Genomic DNA, 23,663 nt, shown 5'->3' with positions numbered 1-23,663 from the left:
CTTTATTCATGAAAATGTTCAGGTCTGTAGAGAGAAAACAAAACCAGCTGGTTTTCTATAAGCACGCTCGGCTGGTTCATTAAAATGAAAATATATTAATGACTTCTTAGCAACACTGGGAGGCAGGGATGTGTGGGGAAGAGTGGGACTGGCTCTACTTCATTTTCCTGGGACCCCAGTCCTATAGTATCAGCACTGCTCAGATTTTCAGGGGTGATTGTGGAAAAAAAATCTGCAAGTATAATGGAAAACCATGATATTCTGTGCCACTTTTGTGACTCCAGTGGAGAATTCTCCTTGAGCTGAACTTTTGGGATTTGTTTTATAAAGCAGAGGAACAGCAACGTGTTCACAGCAGCTCCTGGTTTGCCCTTGACAGACTTGGGGCTGACTGTGTGCAGGACCTTGTGTTATCTCCAGAGTTGTCTATTCTGGGGAGGCAGGTGTGAACCAAAACCATCTCCTCAGTTTAAAGCAGAGCTTTAATTCAGGCTGGGACCGAAGAGATAGAAACAAGAACATCCTGGGCATAGGGATACTGGTATGGCATTCCTGGCTGCTACACATACATGGAAAACAGGAGATTTCCGTCCATATCTGGCCTGAATTTCTCCCAGTGAAGAAATTCAGTGAATAAATTTTCCCTAGTATCTAATTTAAACCTGCCCTGGTGCAACAGAGAAATGCACTTACAGGCCCTAGTGTAATCCCATTCCCAGGAGAAATGTATGCAGGAATCTCCACCCCATTGTCATGGGAAAAGGCAAAATGTCATGTTCTCTTCAAAATTGGTTTTGGTTGTTGGTGGTGTGTGTGTGCTGGATCTGAGCGCTGGAAATGACCTGAGAGTCAGCGGCTGAGTGAGTTTAAATGAAGTGGAAGAATAAGCCCCCCAGATTTGTAACTGCAGCTCTAATCCTCAAAAGGGAAACCTTTGGAGAATATAAGCTCCTAAAGACACCTGGGCAGGGGAGGTGAGGTTTGATGTCACGGACATTTAATGCTGCCTTTCACCAAAGGGAAGAGATGGTATCTAGAAATTCCTTTCTGATCCCAGGCAGAAAATAGCTGGCAGAGAAAAGCTCTTAACAAAATGGGAAACCACCCCATGAAAGGCTCCACAGCAAAAGGAGGCAAATTGCAGGGAGCAAAAGGAATTGGCTGTAAAGAAGCAATGCCTGGGAAAACCAGAACAGCATCTTGGAAAGGAAGCCACAGCATACATTCCCTGACCCCAGAGATCATGGAATATTTGAGGCTGGAAAAGACCTCCAAGATCATCCTGAATGCCACTATTCCCACTAAACCATAACATGAAGGGTTGAGATACCTCAGAAAAATGGGAGCCCTTCTGCTCACAAAGAAATTAAGCAGGACCTAAAAATATTTTTGTCTCAGTTTTAGCACAAGCTTAAAGGCTGAAGTTCTGCATAACAACATGGAAACAGAAAATGCCAGAGCAGAGTTAAAGCAAAATTCAATCAGCTCAGGAGGCTGAGGTCAGAGGGATTTAAATATGTTTGCACATAAAATTGTCAAAACAACAGTAAATTCATGGGGAGGGGAGGACAGCAGGGGCAAGAGGATTGAGAATTACAGACGTGTTCCAGGAGGGCAAGGCCTACAGCTATAGCTTCGTGGCATCCAGGGCCTCAGAAAATACGAGCTATTAAAGGATATAGGCAGGTAAAAATAAGCAGGTAAATAAAACTGGCTATCAGTTTACTAGAGGCCAATTACTTGTAATTATTTGCCTAGAAAATGTCCCTGTATATGATTATGGAACAGAGTAATTCATGAGCCCCTGTTTGCATGAGCAGAGGGTACAAACTGAGGGTGGATGAGTTCAGAAATACAATGTGGGGCTGCAGCTTTCCAGCCTTGCTGTTCTCACACTGCTCCTCACTGGACCCCAGGAAAGGAAAACCAACTCCTTCAGGAGAAAATCCCATTAATCGAGGGAAGGAATTCTGCAGGGAGCAGCCTGCAGTGTGAGGGGATTAGATCCAATGCCCAGGTGCCCTCCCAGGCCCAGCCTCTTCAGAGCAAAATGAGCTTTTTTTATACCCAAGAGATCACGGAAAACTCAGCAACAGTAAACAACTCTTCGTTTCAGGCTAAGCCTGAACAAACCAGCCAGAAGAGTGTCTGACTCCCAGATAAAAACCATCCAACCCCAGCTACCTCCTCTCCCAGGTCCCAGCCCATAGCACTCAGCATGGACATGGAGCTGCCCCCGGAATGCACACTGGAGAGTTCTCATGTCTTTTCATCTCAAACACCAACAGAGACAATGATCTTTTTCAGTTTTCTGGAGCCCCTCTCAGCTCGAGCTCAGTGCCAGCCCCTTGCTGGGACTGTGACAGAACAAGGCTTGAGCTAAAGCCAGGAACCCAATTTTTTGTTACAATGGTACCTTATTTTATCACCCCGCAGCTGGTCCAAAATGAAACTGTTGGGTTTGGTGCAATTAATACTGCTAAGGGGATAGAGGTTTTTAAAAATGACAAAATATGCTTTATTATGAGTAAAGTCATGTGCCACACTCCAATTCTGGTTTGGGGAATAAAAAGCAATGCTATACACAGTTGAGATTTAATGTAATACTGAATTTCTTCACTATTTTGGTGACAGAAAGTCCAACCTGTTTTACAATAAGGATAATGAACAGAAACTCTGAAACATTTTAATTGTTTTCTGTAGCCCTTGTGCCATTAGCCCCTGCCATTCTTCAGGGATCTGTCAGGGCAGGTTTCAGTTGGATATCAGGAAAAGGTTCTTCCCCCAAAGGGTGGCTGGGCACTGAACAGGCTCCCAAGGGCAGTGGTCACAGCACCAAGGCTGACAGAGCTCAGGGAGCATTTGGACAACAAGGAGCATTGGTGGGATTGTTGAGACTGTCATAAGGAGAACAATTCACAAGAGGGGAATACAAAAAGCTTCTTTCATTCCAGCCTGGACCAGTAAAATTGTTTGACTTTGATATTTTGCCTTCCCATGTATTGGAGGAATCAATAAATGGACCAACACATAACTGGCAGTTAAATACCAACTCATTAGTTAATTAAAAAAACTCACATAACTCTTTCCATGTATGACCTTTGATAATTAACAGAGCTTATTTAAGCTAATCTCCCCCAGGCTTCATCAGCTTTGTTAAAGATTAATGATTTATTGTGAAATACAGGTCTTTAAGTCCAGTGAAGCCAGAGCCTGTTTGAGAACCATGGCAAATGGAAGAACATATTTAATAAAAAATCTTTAGGGTGCAAACTAAGTGGATTGGGCAGAGACGTGACCTTAATTTATTCTGTGTCTTTCCCTCACCCTTAATATTTTGCAATTACAATTAGTGCTCTTCTACAGGTTTGAGTTATTACACCTTAATTGCCTGGTAATGGTTTATTTTATTTAAATGGTTTATTTTTTTATTACAGGATGATAAATATTTAATAGCTCAATGCCTGTGAGACATTAAAAAATAGTAATTCCTAGCTTGAAGTTTGAGGTCTGAAATTGCCGGGGAGTTTCCTCCCTCCTTGGGCAATCCTCCCTCTCCACCTGCAGCTGTTTGCTTTTGCTTGACAGCAGGTTTTCAAAAAATATTCAAATATCTTTTAGCCTGTAGAAAACCACATTATTGACACCTTTTTTTGTCTTCTTGTGAAAAAAGTCCAATGGAAGGTAATTTTTAAGAGCCCTCACTGAAAGTCAGTTCTATGGAGTCCAGACTTGAGCAAGGTTTACTTAAATTCTAATGGAATTTGATTTTCCTGTGAAAAGCAAAGAAGTACTAAACATATTGTTTTAACTCCAGAGTCTCCTAAAGACTGATTTATTTATTTATTTTTAATAAGTTCCAGGATGAACCATCATGTTTTATGTAGGATGAACTATTTTAGAGTGTGAAAAAAATTGACTTTAATTTAATTTAATTTAATTTAATTGTGGGGGTTGGTGGTGGTGTGTGTATGTGTGTGAACCACCAACAGGCAAATCTGTATTTCCATTAAAAATATTCAAAATAATATTTAATTAAAGGTCACACATTTGATTTTCTTGGCAGGAAGAGTTTGCAGTTTCCATCCTCACTCTCCCAACAATTTCCCATCTCTAAGACATTGATATATGCTCAAGGCTTTACCTTTTACAGGACTGCCTGTATTTTGAATAAATCAGGGAATTTTTTCCTCAGCAAAGGGATTTTGGCAAAAGTACCCATTCATTTAAAGGCTACTTTTTGAGTACCACAAAAACATATCCACTAATTTGAGGTCTCATCTTTGCACTTGTATTTACAAACACTAAACTATTAAAAAATGAAACAGTGCAACAAATTGCAAAAAAAATTAATAAATTAATAGTGAATTTTTTCAGATTTGAAAAATAAACATGACTAGTGAAATCTTTACAGATTTCAGAAGGACCCTCAGCACTTGCAGCCTCCTGCCACCCCACACAACATGTGCTTGAAGAAACTGCTGCCAAGCAATTACAGGAGGAGAATATAAATCCAGCCATGTGAAGGGTGACTTGTATCAGGAGAGTAAAATGAATTAATTCATTAATTGCAAAGAAACGGTGGATTTGGGTAGTCTGAGTATATGAAGGTGATGTGTGGTAGCACTGAGCAGCTCTGCCTTTCCTCCAGAGCACCACACATATCCAAAGGGTCCAGGGACACACAGCTTCATGGAATATCCCAAGTTGGAAGGGACCCACAAGGATCATCAAGTCCAACCCTGTCTCTGCATAAGACACCCCAAAAATCCCACCCTGTCCCTGAGAGTATCATCCAAACGCTTCTCAAGCTCTGTCAGCCTTGGTGCTGTGACCACTGCCCTGGGGAGCCTGTTCAGTGCTTGACCACTCTCTGAGGGAAGAACCCTTTTCCTGATATCCAACCTAACCCTCCCCTGGCACAGCTCCAGCTGTTCCCTTGGGTCCTGTCCATGCTCACAGGGAGCAGAGATCGGAGCTGCCGCTTATGAAGAACCTGACTTACTCTACATAAAGCCACGTAAGGATTATTTTTTCCAAAGAAACTGAGGCCCTTTCAGATGCAGATTTCTAACGCCCTCAGTTTCCCTCCCAGGAACACTTGTTGCAGTTTATGAAATATAACGATATAACAATAACTTCCACAAACAAAGACAACCTCAAACAACATTTTCACATTCTGAGAAGAAACATCAAATGGGCTTGTTTGAAATCAAATCCAAAAACATTTCTCCCCATGCTGTGTATCCAGTTACAAGAAACTGTCGAGTATTATCAAAAATAAAAGATAATAAAAGGCACAACCAATTTGCAGCCTCTGTCAGGACCTGTGTTTATGAAACATTCCACATGGTTTACAATATCTCTCATATAATGAGTGTCAGAAAAGCGCCACTGAGGATGTGATTTATGACATTCCCTTCCCCTGCACACCTGAAGCATCTCAATTCCTCAGTGAGTGGCTACAGCCAGACCCCCAGTCGACTATCTGCCCAAAAGCAAAGGCAATCCATTGTTTTAACCACCATCAGTTAAGGAAAATCTTTTGAAAGTTTCCTGTTGCCCCCTAAGCTGTCCCTGTGTTGCCTGACCACCCATTTTGGCTTGTGTGTTGTGCTTTGCCCATCCATCCATACATGGAAGCATGTGCCATGGTCCACACTATGTGACTCCCAAGCTCTCTGCAGAGCAAAGAGCACCCCAGTGTCCAGGGATGATCCAGCCACACAGAAGAACCAGCAATGGAGACTCTTGTAAAAGAAAAAGCCTGTAGTTGCAGCTGCCCCATCCCTGGAAGTGTTCAAGGCCAGGCTGGACAGGGCTTGGAGCAATCCTGTCTAGTGGAAGGTGTCCCTGCCCATGGCAGGGGGTGGGACTGGATGAGCTTTGAGATCCCTCCCAACACAAACCACTCTGAGATTAAAATAAATTGCATGTTTTTAATTAAAATGAATAGAGAGAAGGAATGTTTCATGGAAGAGAAAAAAGAACATTTTAGAGGTTTTCTGAAAGTCATCTCTAAAGGCTTGATCACCCCTTCCCAGCCTGCTGCTCTTCTACACCAAGTTTACACATCAGAGCTGCATAACCAAATAGCAGAACGGACAAAGGAATAGCCAGGACAGACCACCAGCTGCCAGGGCTGGACACGACCTTCCTCGATGGCAAAGGTCTGAGGAGGCTGGTCCTGACTCTGCCCCTTTCCAGGTGCCATGTCACCCGTGGGCTCTCTGTGCCTTGGGCAACAAAACCATGGGAAACAAGTTGAGAAATCCACTGAATTTCTATTTTCAATCAACATTTGAAGTATGTCTACATCATCAAAGTGACATGAAAAATAATGTTTTTACTTAGTTGTTCAAGTTATAGTATTATAAGGCATATACAATATTTGCTCACTGGTCCTTTTTCCCTATTTCAGACTTTTTCAGAGAAAACTTCTGCTTTAATGATTTTTACAGCTGTTGAGACCATAGCTCAATGAAGAAAAGTGACAAAGTCGTCTATGTCCTTTGAGCTTGGTCTTTCATTCATATGTATAAATAGGAAGCTCATGAATAATGCAGCTCTGGAAATCTGTGAGCATTTCTGCTGCTCAGGAACATATGATTAGCACTGCTCTGACTCCCAGTAATTATATTCTTGTTCTCAGAGGTCATTCTTCAAATCTGCACAACTGTCGCTGTATTTCTGGAAGTAAATAAGGCAAAATATCCTTTAGAGATGCAATAGGGAGACACCTGTGAAAGTGCAAGTCCTGGTACACAAGAGACACCTTTCTGCCTGGTCCCCTCTCACAACTCAGAGAAGGCATGTGGGGTTGGGAGTCCCACATCCCATGGGACACAGGAAAAGTCACAACAGAAGCAGTGGGACAGGCAACTCAGAGAATCCCAGACTGGTTTGGGTTGGGAGGGACCTTAAAGCTCATCCAGTCCCACCCCCTGCCATGGGCAGGGACATCTTCCACTATCCCAGGTTGCTCCCTATCCAACCTTGCCTTGGACACTTCCAGGGATGGGGCAGCCACAGCTTCTCTGGGCAACCTGTGCCAGGGCCTCACCACCCTCACAGGGAGGAATTCCTTCCAATATCCCATCTAACCCTGCCCTCTGGCAGTGGGATGCCATCACCCCACTTATCAGAAAACAGTGGAATCTGCCTGAGTTTCAACAGAGCAAGAAACTGGACACATGGAGAGGTCTGGGAATACTTCAGACTATCTTCAGGTACCAAAGTGGTAACATCCATAGTGGATTTATAGCCCAACAGATGGTACCTGTGCTGGTGGGTCCATTACACCTTGGGACAGCCCATGAAGATGCTCCCCCTGACCAAGAGAACCTGGGTTCCTGACCCAACCCCTCCAGGTTAAGCTCTAGTAGGGTGAAAGCCTTCTCCTGCTGCTTGCAGCTCTGGGAATACAGGCATAGGATAAAAGTCTCATTCTCATTTACAGACTTTAGTACCTGATCTATGCATTACCATCATGTTTAGAGCAAGCAGCCCATCCCTGCATCCTTGCACGTATAGAATATATGCCCAGAGGAACAAGATGCTCTTCAACTGCTCTGATATTTGCTTTCACTGGCACAGCAATTTGTAAGTTATTTAATAATTACTGTGTAATTATAGCTCTGCTGATCCCTGACGAACCAAAATCCACAGACAATGCCTATCAAATGAATCATTACAAGCCTCTAGAAATTACATGGTGAGATGTGCCCATGTCACAGTGAAATTCATAAAATGTCTACAATTCACATAAAAGGAGATTAATTAAGATGGAGTTAGAGTTTAAGAAGGACCACATTATCCTGCCCCTCTGCTCAGCCCTGTGAGGCACATGTGGAGTGCTGTGTCTGGTTCTGGGCTTCTCATGACAGGAGGGACATGGAGCTCCTGGAGAGCGTCCAGCTTTGCAATAAGGTGTTCTCTGAAACAGCAGAAAAGGAATTTTACATGAGAGCTACCTCTTCTGGGACTTTTTTTTTGTGTGTGGAGCAGACCTGTGACTTTTGGTCCATCTCTGTGACACTGAGGACAAATCCCTTCAATAAACTCACCAAGTTTAATTGCCAAAATAATTTTGACTGCTTGCCCCTGTGCCAGGGTCTCACCAACCTCACAGGAAGAATTCCTTCCCAATATCCCATCTAACTTGACCTCTGGCAGCAGTAAGCCATTCCTCCTTGTCCTTCCCTCCAGCCTTTGTCCAAAGTCCCTCTCCAGCTTCCTTGGAGCCCCTTTAGGCACCAGAAGGGGCTCTGAGATCTTTCCAGAGCCTTCTCTTCTCCAGGCTGAACACCCCAAACTCTCCCACCCTGTCACCAGGGTGCAGATGTGCTAAGAGGAAGTATTTGTATGTCCAAGAAAAGTCCCAGGCAAAAGTTTCATGTAAATTGGGGAGCAATAGTTTCAGTCCTTGGCCTGGGAATTGTATTTAAAGCAGTGCAAGCTTTCGGGGTATTTTTTATAGCAGCTGTTGACAAAGACCATGAGGAGCTGAACCACCTTCTCACTCACATTGACACGGCGTGTTCTGACCACAGTGATCTGCTGAGGCTGCACAGCCAGTGAGGAAACAATATTTACAGAGCCCTGGAGCAGCTTCAGCAAGTGCTGGTTGAGAGTAAACGCTGAAAGGTCAAGAATCAGCCTTTCATTTACAAACAGAAATGGTCTGGCTGCCAAATTTCTTGAGCAGGAGAACCACTGTGTGCTGGATGTGGGGGACACTGCAATTCTGACAGGATGGGGACAAGCAGTGCGGGGCAACTTTCGTCCTTTTGTTCACATGGCATCCTAATTTAGAAATCTGCATCAAGGGAAAGCATTTTGTTATTTTATGAAACTACAGTTGCATCCTGACCCTGGAGTTGATTTTTCCCTTCTGACAGATCTTTTCCCATGTTCTTGCAGCGCTCTGGACAGCTAATCAACAGTATCAGCAAAGAAAAGGGGCTGGTACTGATGGACATTTTATTGACTAACTTAAAGCTCCTACATAAGGATATGCCTTGGCCTACGGTGCAGTTACTCCATGAGATTTGTTCCTTTTCTGCTCACATCCCCAGTAATTTAAATATTTTCTTCTTTTTCTTGGAATCTAATTTTAAGTGAATAAATTAACAGGATTTAAATGATCCAGTTCTCGAGTTTGTGTTTTATTTTTGAATAAAATTAGTAAATCTAAATCTAAAATATGAATATCTTTTTACAGGCCAATCTATAAGTAAAGCTCTATACAGTAACAACCCCACAGTAAAATTTAGGGTATTGTTGTAGGTGCTTCATAGCAGAAAGTTTAAAAGTCAAGAAATCAGCTTTAATACCTGTGATAATATACTGGGGGAAAAAGTAAGTTTCGGAAAAATTCATCATAGGCCTTTCTCTCTGAATAGTTCTGATATCACAAGGAATATCTGACAGTAACTCTCTTCACTGAAGGTTTGGAAAAGCCCAGGGAAGAGGAAGATTTTATACTCAATTTATTATTACAAATCCAGCCAAAATCTCAACATATAAACCTGGAGGTGGAATTAAGGATAACATTAAATGAGCTCTTGATTTTAGAGACTTGTTGAGATACCTCAGCATTTTGTTACTCATGTGGTTCAGTACAGAGGTTAATTAGTGCTTATGGTGTAGGCTCACTGGAAAAGCTCTTGTTTTTAAACCTCTGAGGCTATTTTTAGCTTTCTTGTAGCCAAAAATTAATTAATTTTTTTCTCTTCCTCTTTTTCTTCAGCTCATAGACTGTCCAGACCTCAAACTGTCAGACTAGGAACATGTAGCAGCTCTCAGGAAAATGTAATGGGAGCTGTTGAGACCATCTCTATTTTTTGTGAATCTCTATATTAGAAGGCACTTGACTCAAAAGGAGTACACACACTTCCTAGACAAAGGTTTCAAACAAGTGCTTTTGTTAACTAACCTAGAATTTATTTGATAAATTATCTCAATTGTGGCATTTTCCAACCTGTTGGACTATTTGCTTAAATGCTGAAGTCTTGGGTGTAAAATCTATTCTCTGATCTTCCTCAAAACTCTGGATGTCCTTGATCAATAGCTCATTCCTTTCTAAAGCCCCGTGAGCTTTGGTCTCAACAACTTGTTACAAAAATAAGTTCTACACTTAATAATCTTTTAATGAAGAAGTGCTTTGCATTAACTTTAAAATTTGCCACTGATCAGTGTAAGTGAATCTCTCTTGGGTTTGTTTTATGAGAAAACTTTCTAATACACCTTCTCTACACTCTAAAATATTTCAATAACCTCTTTTCCTGTAGAAGATAGATAGTAATAATCTTTAATCTTTTGACTTGGGAATTTCTTCATCCTTTATTTCCAAACACACCTTTAGGAACCTCTGCCCTCCATTCTGCCAAAGTTTTGAGGCCAAGGCTGAAGTCTGTGTTTCACCCTGAGTTGTAAAATATATTTATAGTGTTATTTTTAGCACTTCTGGTTTCTATCCCCTTTGTTACACAAGGTATTCTTTGGATTTTCAATTTTGCTAAAAAGTTAATTCCAAGTTTTCTACCCTGTGAAAAGAAACTCAAGTTCAAGAGAGCTCTGACCACAGGTGCTCCCCCCCCCCCGACGGGGGCAGGGGCAGGTAATTAAATTCCATGGATGATGACCTTGAATGTTTTAGTCATTGTTTGGACAGTGCTCGGAGGGACAGGGTGGGATTGTTGGGGTGTCCTATGCAGGGGCAGCAGTTGGACTTTGATGATACTGGGTCCCTTCCAACTCAGGATGTTCTATGATTCCATGATTCTGTGATGAGTGACTGATACTTGAGATGAAGCTTTGGATATGCTTCAACCTCTCTGATTTATCCAGTTTTGTAAGAATATATGTCTAAACCTTGTGGGCTGTTGTTATAATTGCAAAAATTCGAGAGTAAAAGCACAAACGTAACAAAACAGAACATTAGGCAACTTCAGTAAGGATCCAGAGCAAAGATCCCCAGGGTTTTCATTTGATTTCCCCCCCTCAAACATGGATACCCTCTCAGATCTTTAAATGTTCTGCTAAATGTCAAGGAGAAACATGTTACTGGCCTTGCTCAAATGGGTTATTTCTACCTTATCCCATCTCAGTCACTTATTGTCATATAATTCATAATAAAGCTCAAGCTGCAAAAGGGATTTAGAGAAAATTTCTTCATAACTCTCCATAATTGTTACCTGGAGCAGCCGTTGGCATCCATATGGAAGGATCTCAAACCCAACATTTAACAGAATTATTACGTCTTACATGAATGGAGGATTTGGCCATTTATCTTATTCTGTGTGAATATATGAATTTAAGGTGCTGGGTTTTTAACTCTGTTGGGCTCCTTGTCTCAGCAATATGTTATGAAATTAGTCCCCCAGGTGCACTTGGGATGTGAGGAAAGCTCCCTGCTTTGGCTGAGCTGCTCAGCTGCATCGTATGCCTTTGTTCCACTCTGTGTGAGAGCAGGGAGAGAAAAAAGGTTTTCACTCTGTCTGTGAATCCCATTGGGGATGGTTGGAAGTTTTCAGAGTTGTTTTCCACTGGGAACATGACCACCCAATTAAAATGCCCTAGATGAATACACCTTGATCTTTGAGAAGGGTCCCCAAGGAACCAACTCCCAGATTTATAACCCAGCTCCTCTAATGCCCTGGATTTCAACCCACTGCTCAGGAGCTGGGTGTCCATCCAGGACAGGTCCTTTCCATGATGGATCACCTATTCTGCAGCAGCTGGTCCTATTAGTCCAACTTGGATGTTGAAAGCAAAGCCAAGGCCTAAGACCAGAAATACCACCAGTGAAGACAAAGCCCACACAGAGGGAAGGAAGAGGAAAAAACCTTTCAGATTGCAAGGGAAGAAGGAAACCAGGAACCTCCTGAGCTTCTAGATGGACAATGCACCAGACAAAGATGTGGCTTGGCTTTATGAAGGGTGCACAAGAAACCCCACAGGTGTGTCCTGGGTGTCCCATGACACCGATCAGACACCAGAAGAAAGCTCGATGGCTCCAATGTGTGACCACCCCTTCACAAAGTACTCGGAATTTCCTAGAATGGATTTCACATCTGTTCCCTGTCCATTATCCCTCCAGAGATGTGGAGAGAGAGACCTTCCCATCAGGCTCAGCAGGAGCTGGATGAGATCAGGACAATGACTGCATCTCTGAGGGAAGGACTGAAAGGGTTACAAAGAGAAATTAGGTCTGTGGCCCCAGTTCTCTGCACAGTGATGTCTACAGGAGACTTTGGGCTTGATCCAGACCTTATTAAATCAATAACTGTCTTTTGAGTGACTGCAGCAGGCTTTGAGTGGGCTCTTAATGAGCATAGGAATTTTCATTTAAATTTTTGTGTGTATATATATATATATATAGTTTTAAAATAATTTTTTTTTGATGCAGACCAGCCTGCCTGGCTGAGACAGAACTATGCAAATTGAAGTTTGATTTGCTTTGAAGGCTGGTACTTGAGAGACAAAATAGTAAAATCTTACTTAGGTAATTGGACAACAGCTGAAACTGTGGACACAAAGGGAATTCCCCTGGAGATAATATTTCTTCTTGAAATGTCAGATTTGGTGGGAGAAGCAAACCTATTGAGCTAAACTGAGCGGAAACCTGTCATGTATCCAAATACACTAAAACCTGATTTCTCAGTCAATAAATGAAACTGCTCAGTTTAATGATGATACTGAAATATATGAATAGAGATGACTCAAGCACTGTAATTAAATCTATATAAATTACTGATAAACCTGCCCACACACAGCCTGGATAACACTGGAAAACTCCCACAGGAGTCCAGAGGTCAGTGCTAGGAGAGGGGAGCATGGCCAGGGATGGAGCCCAAACTTTGTCTGCATCAGGAGACTTATTCCAGGTAGAATCAAAGAATCACAGAATATGCTGAGTTGGAAGGGACCCATGAGAATCGAGTCAGAAAATATTTGGTTTAAATATAAAGAAAAAGTTACCAAAGGAGGGAAAAAGCTTATTTATAATATGACCACAATAGTGGAGGGTCGCTATGGTTCACAGGAAGCAAGTTCAACAACTGCCAGGAGTGAGGAGCAGCATCATGACTGTTCAGCCAGAATCATTAAGGTTGGAAAAGACCTCTAAGATAATTGTGTCCATGACCGAGATCTCTGAAATCCCCTTAAGTCTAGTCTGTCACTGATTGTCAGGACCAGGCACAGCAGGAGGCACTACTGGAAATCACCCATGGGAAATTGTTGCCTGTCCCCTTATTTAGGAGATGTGTCATTGCAAGGCCATGACACCCCTTTGCAGAGCCCCTCGATCCCTCTGCATCGCTGATGTTCCAGCAGACACAGCAAATGCCACACCAACTGTTCGCAGTGCCACGGAGGAATGTGCACACTATCACAGGTTGTGTGCAATTCCTAATGAGTTCATTTAAATTTTTGGAAGAATATTAATTTTATTTACATTTCTGATATGAAACCCGATGTATTAAAAATACAAATCCAGCAGTTTAATTAGGAATCTCTGTGTAGGAACTAGTACACAAGGCAATCAGCACGTAAACTGAGGGCATGGTCCGGCGCTCCCAGTACGTAGAAATGTTGGAGACAAGATTATAAGTGTGTTGCACCAACCATGAGCTCACAGTCGGATCCTTCCTCAGTAAAACAGTTGTGTTCAGCTGCAGTGATTAAATTAGTACAGAAAATACTACCACATCTCTTGCACACCTTGCCAGGCTCCTTCTCCTTCCAAATGTCCCTCCTGAACTTCTGGGCAGCTATTCCCCATTATTTACATTTTTTGCACAATTACTGGCAACATATCTCAGATTTCTGTATAAACCTAGACATGAGTAATATCTTTGCATTATACAACCAGCCATGGAAAGAAGTAATTCCTTTGGCAGCTATTAGTAATGGACATGGATGTTTCCTCTGAATTGCAAGTTTTCTTAGGAAATGTGCCCCTTACCAGTCAAATTATTTGTAGGATTCTTAAAAATATTAGGGAAGGTGCTCTCTAGAACATAAAAATAATACCTTTACTTAAGAATACACAGATCTAATAGAGGAGTAATGATTATTTTAATCTTCTGCAAGGTGAACCCAGACTTGTGGGTAATGTGTCTTCAGGGGACACACAGAGACCACATGTCACAGTGAATTTAAGGCCCCTATGAACTCTCTAATGTAGGTTTATAGTTTCTGTAGATGTACAGATTAAATCTACAGATTTAATGCCCTCCATCTGCCAGGCCTGCAGAGGTGTGGAGCGGCACTGCACCCCTGACAGAACCAGGATACCAAACTGCTGCACCCTAGAACCTGGAACAGACTGGAACTCCGATGCTGCGGAGCTAAGCTGAACCCTGTGCCATGCCTGGCCTGGGATCTCCACTATTCACAGGTGCTTGTGGTGGCAGCATCTCACCCCACATCCCACTGTGGGGAGCAGGGGCTGAGGTCCACCTTCATCCTCATCACAGAAAGGGAGGAAAAACCTTCTGCCACAACTCAGCTGGGGTAAGAGAAAGGAAATCCACCACCAGCTGCGGCCTCCAGTCAGGAGAGCACAAGGACAGGAGACACCTGTGGAAGGATGTGGCTGCTTTAGCAGCAATAGACCCATCTCAGTTTTGGCTGCTTGAGAAAAACGCCAGAATAAACCTCCTTTGGTTGCCAATGGTTAATGACAATTTCTCTCCTCACAATAGCCTTGCAAATCTGTCTGTAGGAAAATGCCTTTTGTCTCAAGTTAAGATTGCACTAATTTAAAAGCCAAATGTACTTAATTAAAAAGGGCTATTCCATCACTCCCCGCTGCCTCCTCGCCCCTGGAGAGGGAACCTCTTGCCCCGGGTCTGTGCCGTAAAGCCTCATCTCCTGGGTTTAATGAATCAGCAAATTCAAACTTTATTTACAGGAAAGGATTACATTTTTCTTCTTCTTAAGTATCAGAAATTCTGGGAACAGCCAGCGTTGGCAGTGCTAAATATCTGATCAGTTAGGCCCAGAGATGCCAGTGTGGGACTGTCCAAACACGCCTCCCATGGATGCTCTGGGGGGATCACGCACTTCAAACGCTTCCCCACAAAACCCAATGCAGTTGGATGATCCAGAGGACTCAGCCATGAATAATTAGCAAATTGCCATTCATTATTCACTTTTTGGAACCACTGCTTCTCTGCATTTTCCCCGCAAGGCTCCGACTTTCTCTTTTACAGCTGCTGCATTTATTATTAATAGCTGGATCTTAGACATGGCCAACAAGTCCTCAGTTAGGGAGATGATAAATTCCGGTATGTTCCTGGGATCTGGGATGTTCATAACTCCCCAGACACAAGGTTCTTCTGCAAACTGATCTGACTGCCTGTCCCCAGGACAGAAGCAGCTCTGAGTGTCCCTGCTGGGTGTCTTCTGGTCCTGGGGACTAGCCAAACCCCAGACAGATCCTCCTCCTGCCTCATCACCCCACGGGCACCATCTGGGACAGCTCCATTAACCTCCCATCTCCTTGGTTCAGTCCATGTCCCAGCCACACAAAGTCAGCTTGTACCTTGTCCTGACACCCCCTGATCTGCTTCATGACTTTCTGTTAGCTCAAGGTTGCCTTGATGGATCACAGAAATCCAGAGCCTCTCCATAGTAGACAAAATAATCCTTGTTCTGGTATCCTGGAGTTTTATATCTGCATTGAATTCAGACACTGGTAATGGAGAAGGGGCTTAGTCCTGTCCCTGAGAAAGGTCCCCATCCGTGCACAGCTTCTGTGTCATTCATGTATTACAGGGGGATGTGCAAAGAAAAAAATACAGATTTTCTAACTCTGCTACACACATTATTATTAAAAACCCCAACCTAAGAGCAGAAAGAAGCAGCCAATTGGCAAATTCCCAGCGATGCTGGACAAGGTGCTGATACCAGACCTTGCTGATACCACGATACCAGAGGGGTGCTCTGTGCTCAGGGTCGAAGCTCAGGTATCCACACTCAAGGGTTCAAGTGCTACAGCTGTAGGGTTGTGACAACCTTTCCCATGTCTTTGCACATCTGTGGTGGTTTTCCATGGGACAGCAGCGAGATGTGTGGTGGGGGTCCCAAATCACTGCATCAGTGATGTTATTCCAACCATTCCACATAAAATCACAGAACCACAGAATACACAAGTTGGAAGGGACTCACAAGGATCATCGAGTCCAATCCTTAGCCCTGCACAGGACCACCCCTGAGAGTCACACCATGTGCCCCAGAGGATCGTCCAAACACTCCTTGAGCTCTCTCAACCTTGGTGCTGTGACCACTGCCCTGGGGAGCCTGTTCAGTGCCCAACCACCCTCTGGGGGAAGAGTCTTTTCCTAAGAGCCAACTTAAACCTCCCCTGACACAACTTCAGGACATTCCCTTGGGCTCTGCCATTGGTGCCCATAGAGCAGACATCAGTGCCTGTTTGAGCAAGATGCAACTGCAATGAGGTCTCCCCTCAGTCTCCTCCAGCTGAACAGACCAAGTGCCCCCAGCTGCTCCTCACACGGCTTTCCCTCAGGGCCCTTCCCCATCTCCATTGCCCTCCTCTGGACACTCTCTAATGGCTTCATATCTTCCTTATATTGTGGTGCCCAAAACTGCACCTCAGACTGTATCTTCCCAATGCAATTACAGACTAAAAACACACATTAAGTCATAAACTCTAATTTTTAACACTTTTTTCAAGTAACATGATGATCAAATTACATTTAACCCTACATTTGACTACTGAATGTTGCAACCAGCCAGGAACTGCTCCCAGTTCCTTCGCACATACCTGAACCAGCACATATGTTCTGCTATCGTTGCCAAAAAAATTAAATGTAAGTAGAGCTTCACATGAGAAAATTCTCTCTGAAGGATTAAGGAATTCACATTTAACAAGTTGCTACCCTGTGATTTTTTTTTTGTAGTTATAATATTCCTAGATAAGATTAATGTAAATTATCAGCAACGAAAAAACTCCACCAAATGATTTTAATTCCCAACCAAATGTAGATCACCACTTTCAGAAATCTCTCCTTTTTTTGACTATATTACAAAAAAATCATAGTATAAAATAAGACATTTCATCTTGGTCTTTCAGTCAAACCTCTGAGCCAACATCATCCCCCGTTTCCTTCTTGAGGTCAGGATGAGACCCAGATTTCAGCGTTTTCTCTCAGACCATTCTGCTTCACACGTCCCATCTCTTTCATGATGGAGAACATCTATTTTTATGATTTGCAACAAGGTACTTGGTACTTATATGACATTTTTAACCTCTGCATCCCAAAGTGTTTTTTAAGGATGGCCCCTCACAATACAAGACTGATAATATCCTGGCAGCAGCTCAGAGACAGATTTGGCTCTGCTCTGTTCAAATGAAGCCAGACCTTCATTTTCCCTTTCTGAATTGCAAATACACCAAATTCCATCTCCTTCTGGCATAATATTCCTTTGTTTTCACTTGCATTTTCTGTTTCAAGTAAGTGCAATGTCGTTCCCCCTTTGTTAATGATTCCTCAAATATTAAATATATGGCAGCCAAGGCTCTGTGCTGTTTTCTGCCTATTACAGCTCTTCTGCAGAAATTTAGAATAACCTGACAATACACATCATACAGGGAATATGTTCAGAAGGAAGTTTCATGGCTAGAAGGCAATAACTGTAGGATTTAAGCAACTGAAAATGTACATTTTTGCTCAGTTAGGAGTATCTTTATGTGGAGAAAAACATGTAGGATATATCCTGAGTTTTGTGTTTCAGTTTTATTCACTATCAGAACAGATAGTTCAGCACCAAGAGTTCAACTCTGAACATCTTTGGATGCCATTAGCAGAAGGCTAAATATTCAACAAAGTGAAACACTACCAATTCACAGATAAAAATACCTTCCAAACAGGACATCTGAGACCCATTTTAGGCAACCTCCATGCTGAAAATCCCAATGCTTTGCCTCTTACAATGCTTATTGTCTTTTCCAAAGATTTCACCTCAAGTCCTCTGAGACTTTCCTGTACCAGAGGCCAATGACCAACAAACTGAGGTGTGAGCAGAGCTCCAGCACATCCCAGTTCTTCAGCTCAGGATATTCCTTGTTGGAAATCCTTGTGGAATGTTCTAACCTTTGTTTACAGTGGTACCTTAGGGATCTGGCATTGCTCTTCTGAGCAGAAAGATGTTGCTGTGCCAATTCTGCCTCTACCCCACGATGGCGGGTTGGGTTTAGCTGTGAGTTTTTTGGTAGATCCATAACTCATCGATATCCCCAAAACGTGCCACCACTTTCAGAGCAGAAATCCTCCTGCAGCACGGGATAATCAACCAGGTGCATCATTTCCAGTACTGAGGAACGCAATGGTATTTAGAGGGGAGAAAAACACACAGCTACTTTTTGGTTTTTGAATCCATGTCTGTATAACAAACACCCATGAACACTGGCCACATGTCCACGTTACTTACGGTTGAGAGGCAGGCTGGCATTGGTCGTCCCTAGCTTGTTGGCAGCGACACATGTATAGTTGCCAAAGTGTTCTTCTGTCACATTGGTAACAGTAAGAAGTGATCTTGTACTATAATTTTTAATAGTGATTCCTTGTTGACCATTGATCAGTCTAGAAGGCAAAAAGAAAATGTCTATAACTCATATACCATAACCAAGATTTTCTTTTTTTTTAATCTCTTTATTTTTCTTGTTTTACAGACACCACTGACATCACCATCAGCTCTTTGCAAGCTGCCAGTGTCATCTGCTGAGCAAAACTCCCACATCGGAGAGGCCACATGCAACGCTGGAGCTGGGGGTATTGAGGGGAAGAGTTGCTCCCTGTGTGTCCTATAACTGAAAGAAAATAAAGACTCACACCCCCTCGTGCCTTGCCAGAGTGTGGGATAGAAACTCTTAGATGGAGAGCCTAGATTGTGAATTGGGAAAATCCAACTGGAAATTGAAATACCCTCTTTGGGGCAGAGAAGTATTACGGTAAGTCCTTCAAAGTGTGTTTTTCGGACTCCGGAGTTTGTTGTCTCCTTTCTCACCACCAGCTGATGGCAGGTGAGGATTAGGAGCCAGAAATGTGACTGTGGGACTGTGACCACAGTTCGTTTTACAGGGCTGCAAATCAGACTTGCAACTAGGAACATGTGCTGAGTCAGCAACCTGGGCAGGAACCAGGGAACCAAGTGCAGGAAAAAGCCAAATCAGGGCTCTTTTCACTCAGCTTCAAGCTTCCTACCCCAAATTTAACAGGAACTGTGCAGGTGTTTTGGTATTGCTCCCAAAGCCATGTCAGAATCATCGCTGGTGCACCGAGGCAAAGCCAGATGACCAACTTAAATGGTGTTGTTGTAGGCAAACCACGTCTGATCAAACAAGGAGATGAAAAGGGTAACCATGTTATTAAAAAACTCGCTGTGGTTATTACTCCTAATTCCTTATATTTCCCATCATGAGCAGAGTTTTAGATTAAGAATACAATTTTTGTCTGCTATATTGGAAGATATAATGGTATATCCTGGGAATTAAGGCAATCTTCTACCTTTCTGTCTAAAAACCTCCACAAATCTGTCATTAATTGCACTTTGGCATGTTGTGGGTTGAACACTCATCATTACATGAGTGCCTCTCTTCCCACTGGATCACTACAGGCTGCTCACTCATGGGGACTTCTTTTCCCTGTGCAGGGAAAAGTGTTTTCCTTGTGTTGGTGTAGAGGACACTGCTCCTCCAGCCCATGGTTGGGGAGAGGATGTGGCACATCCCATGGACACACAGGGTTTTGCATGAAATGTAAAAGAAATGGGATTGAAGTGCCTGGTTGGAGGTGAGCGCTGCAGTTGGAAGATTCATCTCTTCCTCTGCAAGGCAGAAGTTTGTCCATTCAGCCTACGCACATGGATGTTCTTCTAAACCCACCAATGCCCCTTTGCTTCCTGCCTCTCATGCAGACAATCTCAAGGGCCTCCTTCACTCCCAAACCCACCCATCACATCGTGGTTCACACACAGTGACAGTGGGAGGGCAGGAGCTGCAGCCATGGCCACCATCCCTTCCTGCTGCCTTTCAGGGTTTGATCCCTGCCCCTCTCCCAGGGAAACTTGGGGTACTGGAATCACAGCTCCTTGTCCACCTATGGCTTGTTCTTTGTTGGGAGGGTGGTGAGGCCCTGGCACAAGTTTCCCAGAGAAACTGTGGCTGCCCCATCCCTGGAAGTGTCCAAGGCCAGGTTGGATGGGGCTTAGAGCAACCTGATCTAGTGGAAGGTGTCCCTGCCCATGGGAGGGGGTGGGATGAGTTTTAAGGTCCCTCCCAACCCAAACCAGTCTGAGATTCCATGGTTCCTACCTGCTCTTTCCAAGCCACCTCCACCCCTTTGGCCCATAACCACAATTTGAGCTACAGCATCTCTGTTTTATAGTTGTAAGGTTTAACTCATTGTCCAGAAAACATTGCAGGGGTGGGAATTTTGCTGTCCCCATACCCTGTCAGGGGTGACATTTGCCTCAAAAAATAACTGTGTCTGCTTGTTGTGACCTGCTGCCTCCCCAGGCTGCCAGGAGGATGAGATCTGTGGGTGCCGGCTCAGAACCCTTTTCCTCTTACTCCTGCCCCTCCTTCCTCTCCCACTGCTCCCACATTAGCATCCCTGCACATCCCTGCTGGAAGTGGCTGATGCTGGTGGCCAGGACTGGAGGTTGTGGAGCAAATGGAACTGAGTAGATGTGCATATCAATAAGCCAGGCAATTAATGGAGCGAGGAGCTGGCATTAGTTTGCATAAACTCAGCAGTTCCGAGGGTTTCCATTTGCAGTTGTGAGAAGCAGATGCTTTTACTTTTAAATTAATTGCTCCCGTGTGCTGCTCAGCTTCGTTTATTGACTGAACACACATTTATCACTCGTCTGGGTTTCACCAAGTTCTTTCCCAGCCTGGAATGGCATTTTAAGTTGTATGCAGCCACCCCATGTGTTTCTTCACCTTTCTGCTTTGCACCAGTTAGAAAGGGAAGAGTGATTTCCTTTTTATTCCAGAGATTACTCCTGCACATCCAGAGCTCATGCATCAGTGCCAGCCCCCAGGGGGTACCTGCCTTTGGTTTCAAATTTGAATACTTTCACCTTATTATAATATATTAAGCCCCTATAATGAGTTTTGTTATTTCAAATGTGTGTCCTGTTTGCTTTGAGAAGGAAAAGGGAATTAATATTTTAATATTTTATTTAGGTGACTTTTGGGCTTCTTCCCTGTGGCTGTTTAATGTCTGAGATCTAATTTCTGTGTAACCCTAAACGCAACACACTGAACAGACGTGGATTTTGGAGTTGGCATAGTGAAGTCATTCTCCTCTCTACAGGGAATCCTGCTACAATTTTAGAAGCCACACACATTTATAAAGCCCCATCCCTGGAGGTGCCCCATCCCTCGAAGTGTCCAAGGCCAGGTTGGACAGGGCTTGGAGCAACCTGGGATAGTGGAAAGTGCCCCTGCCCATGGCGAGGGTGGGACTGAATGGGTTTAAGATCCCTTCCAACCCAAACCAATGACAATTTTAAGATGATTTTACTAACTTCTCCCCCAGACTTTCTGTCTCTTCCCAGCTCACCCCACCTTGGGCACCAGCACCTATAGAAAGTTATCAAACAGCAGCCCTTGGGAACTCAGTGACTAGGCAGAATTAGCCTCTCTGCCTCAAAGACTAATATTTTTAACTTAATGTAGTCTCTTACAGCCTTTATGCTTAGCTTTAATGGCTCTTTTATGATAAGATGATCCCTTGAGTCCGAAAACGGTGGGTTTGGATTTACATTAATCTAAGTAACAACAATACAGTTTACAGGCCCAAAAGGCTTGTTTCAGACACTGAACATACACTTAGGGTTTCAGATGTCCAAAAACACAAGTCCCAGCCCAAGAGTATCTGAAGCAAATGGGATTCTCTCTATTCTGTTAACAGAAAATCCAGTAGGGTGTGTATTCCCAGGGGATAAATGTAGTCTTGGAGTACCGCTGCAAATTATCTGCCTGATAATGTAGATGCTACTCTGAGCTACCTCTGAGAGCTTTGCATTAAACCAATGACTGAGCTGCCCAAGGCTCATCTTGTGGTGGCTGCCCATCATCCAGAGGGAAAGGGGATATACTGAAGGAAAAAACAGCATGTATGGATTTCCTTCCTTCCTGCAAGTGAAGGGGGTTCAGAGATCCCCAGCACCTTTGTAGTCATCTGCCAACAACAGTTCATGGAATATCCTGAGTTGGAAGGGACCCACAAGAATCACAAAAGTCCAACTCCTAAAAAGGATGGAGTGTGAGATTTAACACAACATTTGAACAGCAAAACACAACAGGACAGTACTGTTCTTGCTGAGGTGAAACACCAACTGAAACTGAGACAGAAGCACAACTCTGGTGTCCTGAAATGCTCTGCTTCATTTTTCCTGCTGCTGCCTTGGCACTGAGTGCACTCAAGGGAAAGGAATTTGGTCAGTGTTATAAATAGAAAGGTGATTAGCACGCTGGAAAGGGCTGGTTGAATCCAGAGTGCTAAAACTGCGCTGAAATATTTTCTACACAAAATAAATTCCTGCTGCAACTCCCCCCAGGATAGGTACAACACAACGGGCATCTCTGCAAACAGGATGCAGCTGAATTTCACCAACAGAGGAAAACCAGTTTCTGTCCCATAAAGGTCAGGTTTTAGAGAATGTTTTAGGATAGGGTGAAGTGCAAAGCTGTGACTGCTCAGCAAAGTGAAGAGGGAGGAGGAGCAGCTCCTGCTGAGGGAGGGGAGCAGCTGAGAAACGAGCTGACAGATGGCTTTCTGTGAAAAAGGGTCATTAATATTCTCCTTCCAGCTCCCAGGTTTAGGGGGATGTTTGAGCTGAGAAACCTAACTTGGAAGCTCGGAAGTTCCAAAAGCTTGACACTAAGTTACAAGGGACAATATCCACTTGCTTTTGCACTGACATGAGAACCTACCAGAAATAAGCTCTTAGACAAGCCAAGAGCTGAAAAACCCAATGTCCTATTAAAAATGGAAAATATCTACCTGTTTAATGAGCTGGTTTTAAAATAAAGCTGACTCTACAGAGATTCCTGTTACCATTCCATAACACTAATGACCTGGAAGTGAAGCTGGCTACAAACAAACCCAAAGCACAGAATCAATTTCTAGAGTTCAAGCAAGGAGCACTCCCTGGACCCCTCTTGGATGCAGTGACCTGCAGAGCTCTGTGGAATACAGACCCATGGTCTAGACCACCAGTGGCACAACTGGGTGAAAATCCATACACAGGAAGATTTGGTTGAAAGTCTTGCTCATGAAACAACCTCTCCACCCCAAAACCCACAGCAGGAAACCTGGGAAGATGAATTGAAAAAAAAAATCCTTTTAGTAGCTTTTTCAGTGCTTTTTTTTATTATACTTAAGAGGCTGTAATTACTAAAGCACATTTGAATGTTAGGCTTGTTATTGCAATTATCACTCTCAGAGCCCAGCACAGCCTGTGTCCAGAGCAGGAAATACAACCACGAGGAGACTGAGCTGCTCCCCCAGAACTGCACAGCCAACGCTTCCAGGTACCCGCTGCTGGAGCTCGGCCTTGATTGCAGGCCAAGCTGCTGGACTTGTCACCATGGGGACAACCCCAGCCTGGCG

General features: G+C 43.5%; 1 protein-coding gene across 1 annotated transcript in view; it reads right to left on the bottom strand.

The window, feature by feature from the left end:
- The window catches only part of NEGR1 (neuronal growth regulator 1), a 117,793-nt gene that overhangs the window by 30,213 nt on the left and 63,917 nt on the right, over positions 1 to 23,663 (bottom strand). The window contains exon 6 of the mRNA XM_029959735.1: positions 18,469 to 18,620. Coding sequence (XP_029815595.1) covers positions 18,469 to 18,620 — 152 coding nt within the window. The remainder of the gene's footprint in view (positions 1 to 18,468; positions 18,621 to 23,663) is intronic.

Source organism: Manacus vitellinus, unplaced genomic scaffold (assembly GCF_001715985.3).
Source record: "Manacus vitellinus isolate BGI_N305 unplaced genomic scaffold, ASM171598v3 scaffold_21_pilon, whole genome shotgun sequence".
Classification (NCBI taxonomy): Eukaryota; Metazoa; Chordata; class Aves; order Passeriformes; family Pipridae; genus Manacus; species Manacus vitellinus.
The sequence above is the reverse complement of the archived record's forward strand: the minus strand, read 5'-3'. Positions and strand labels throughout refer to the sequence as shown.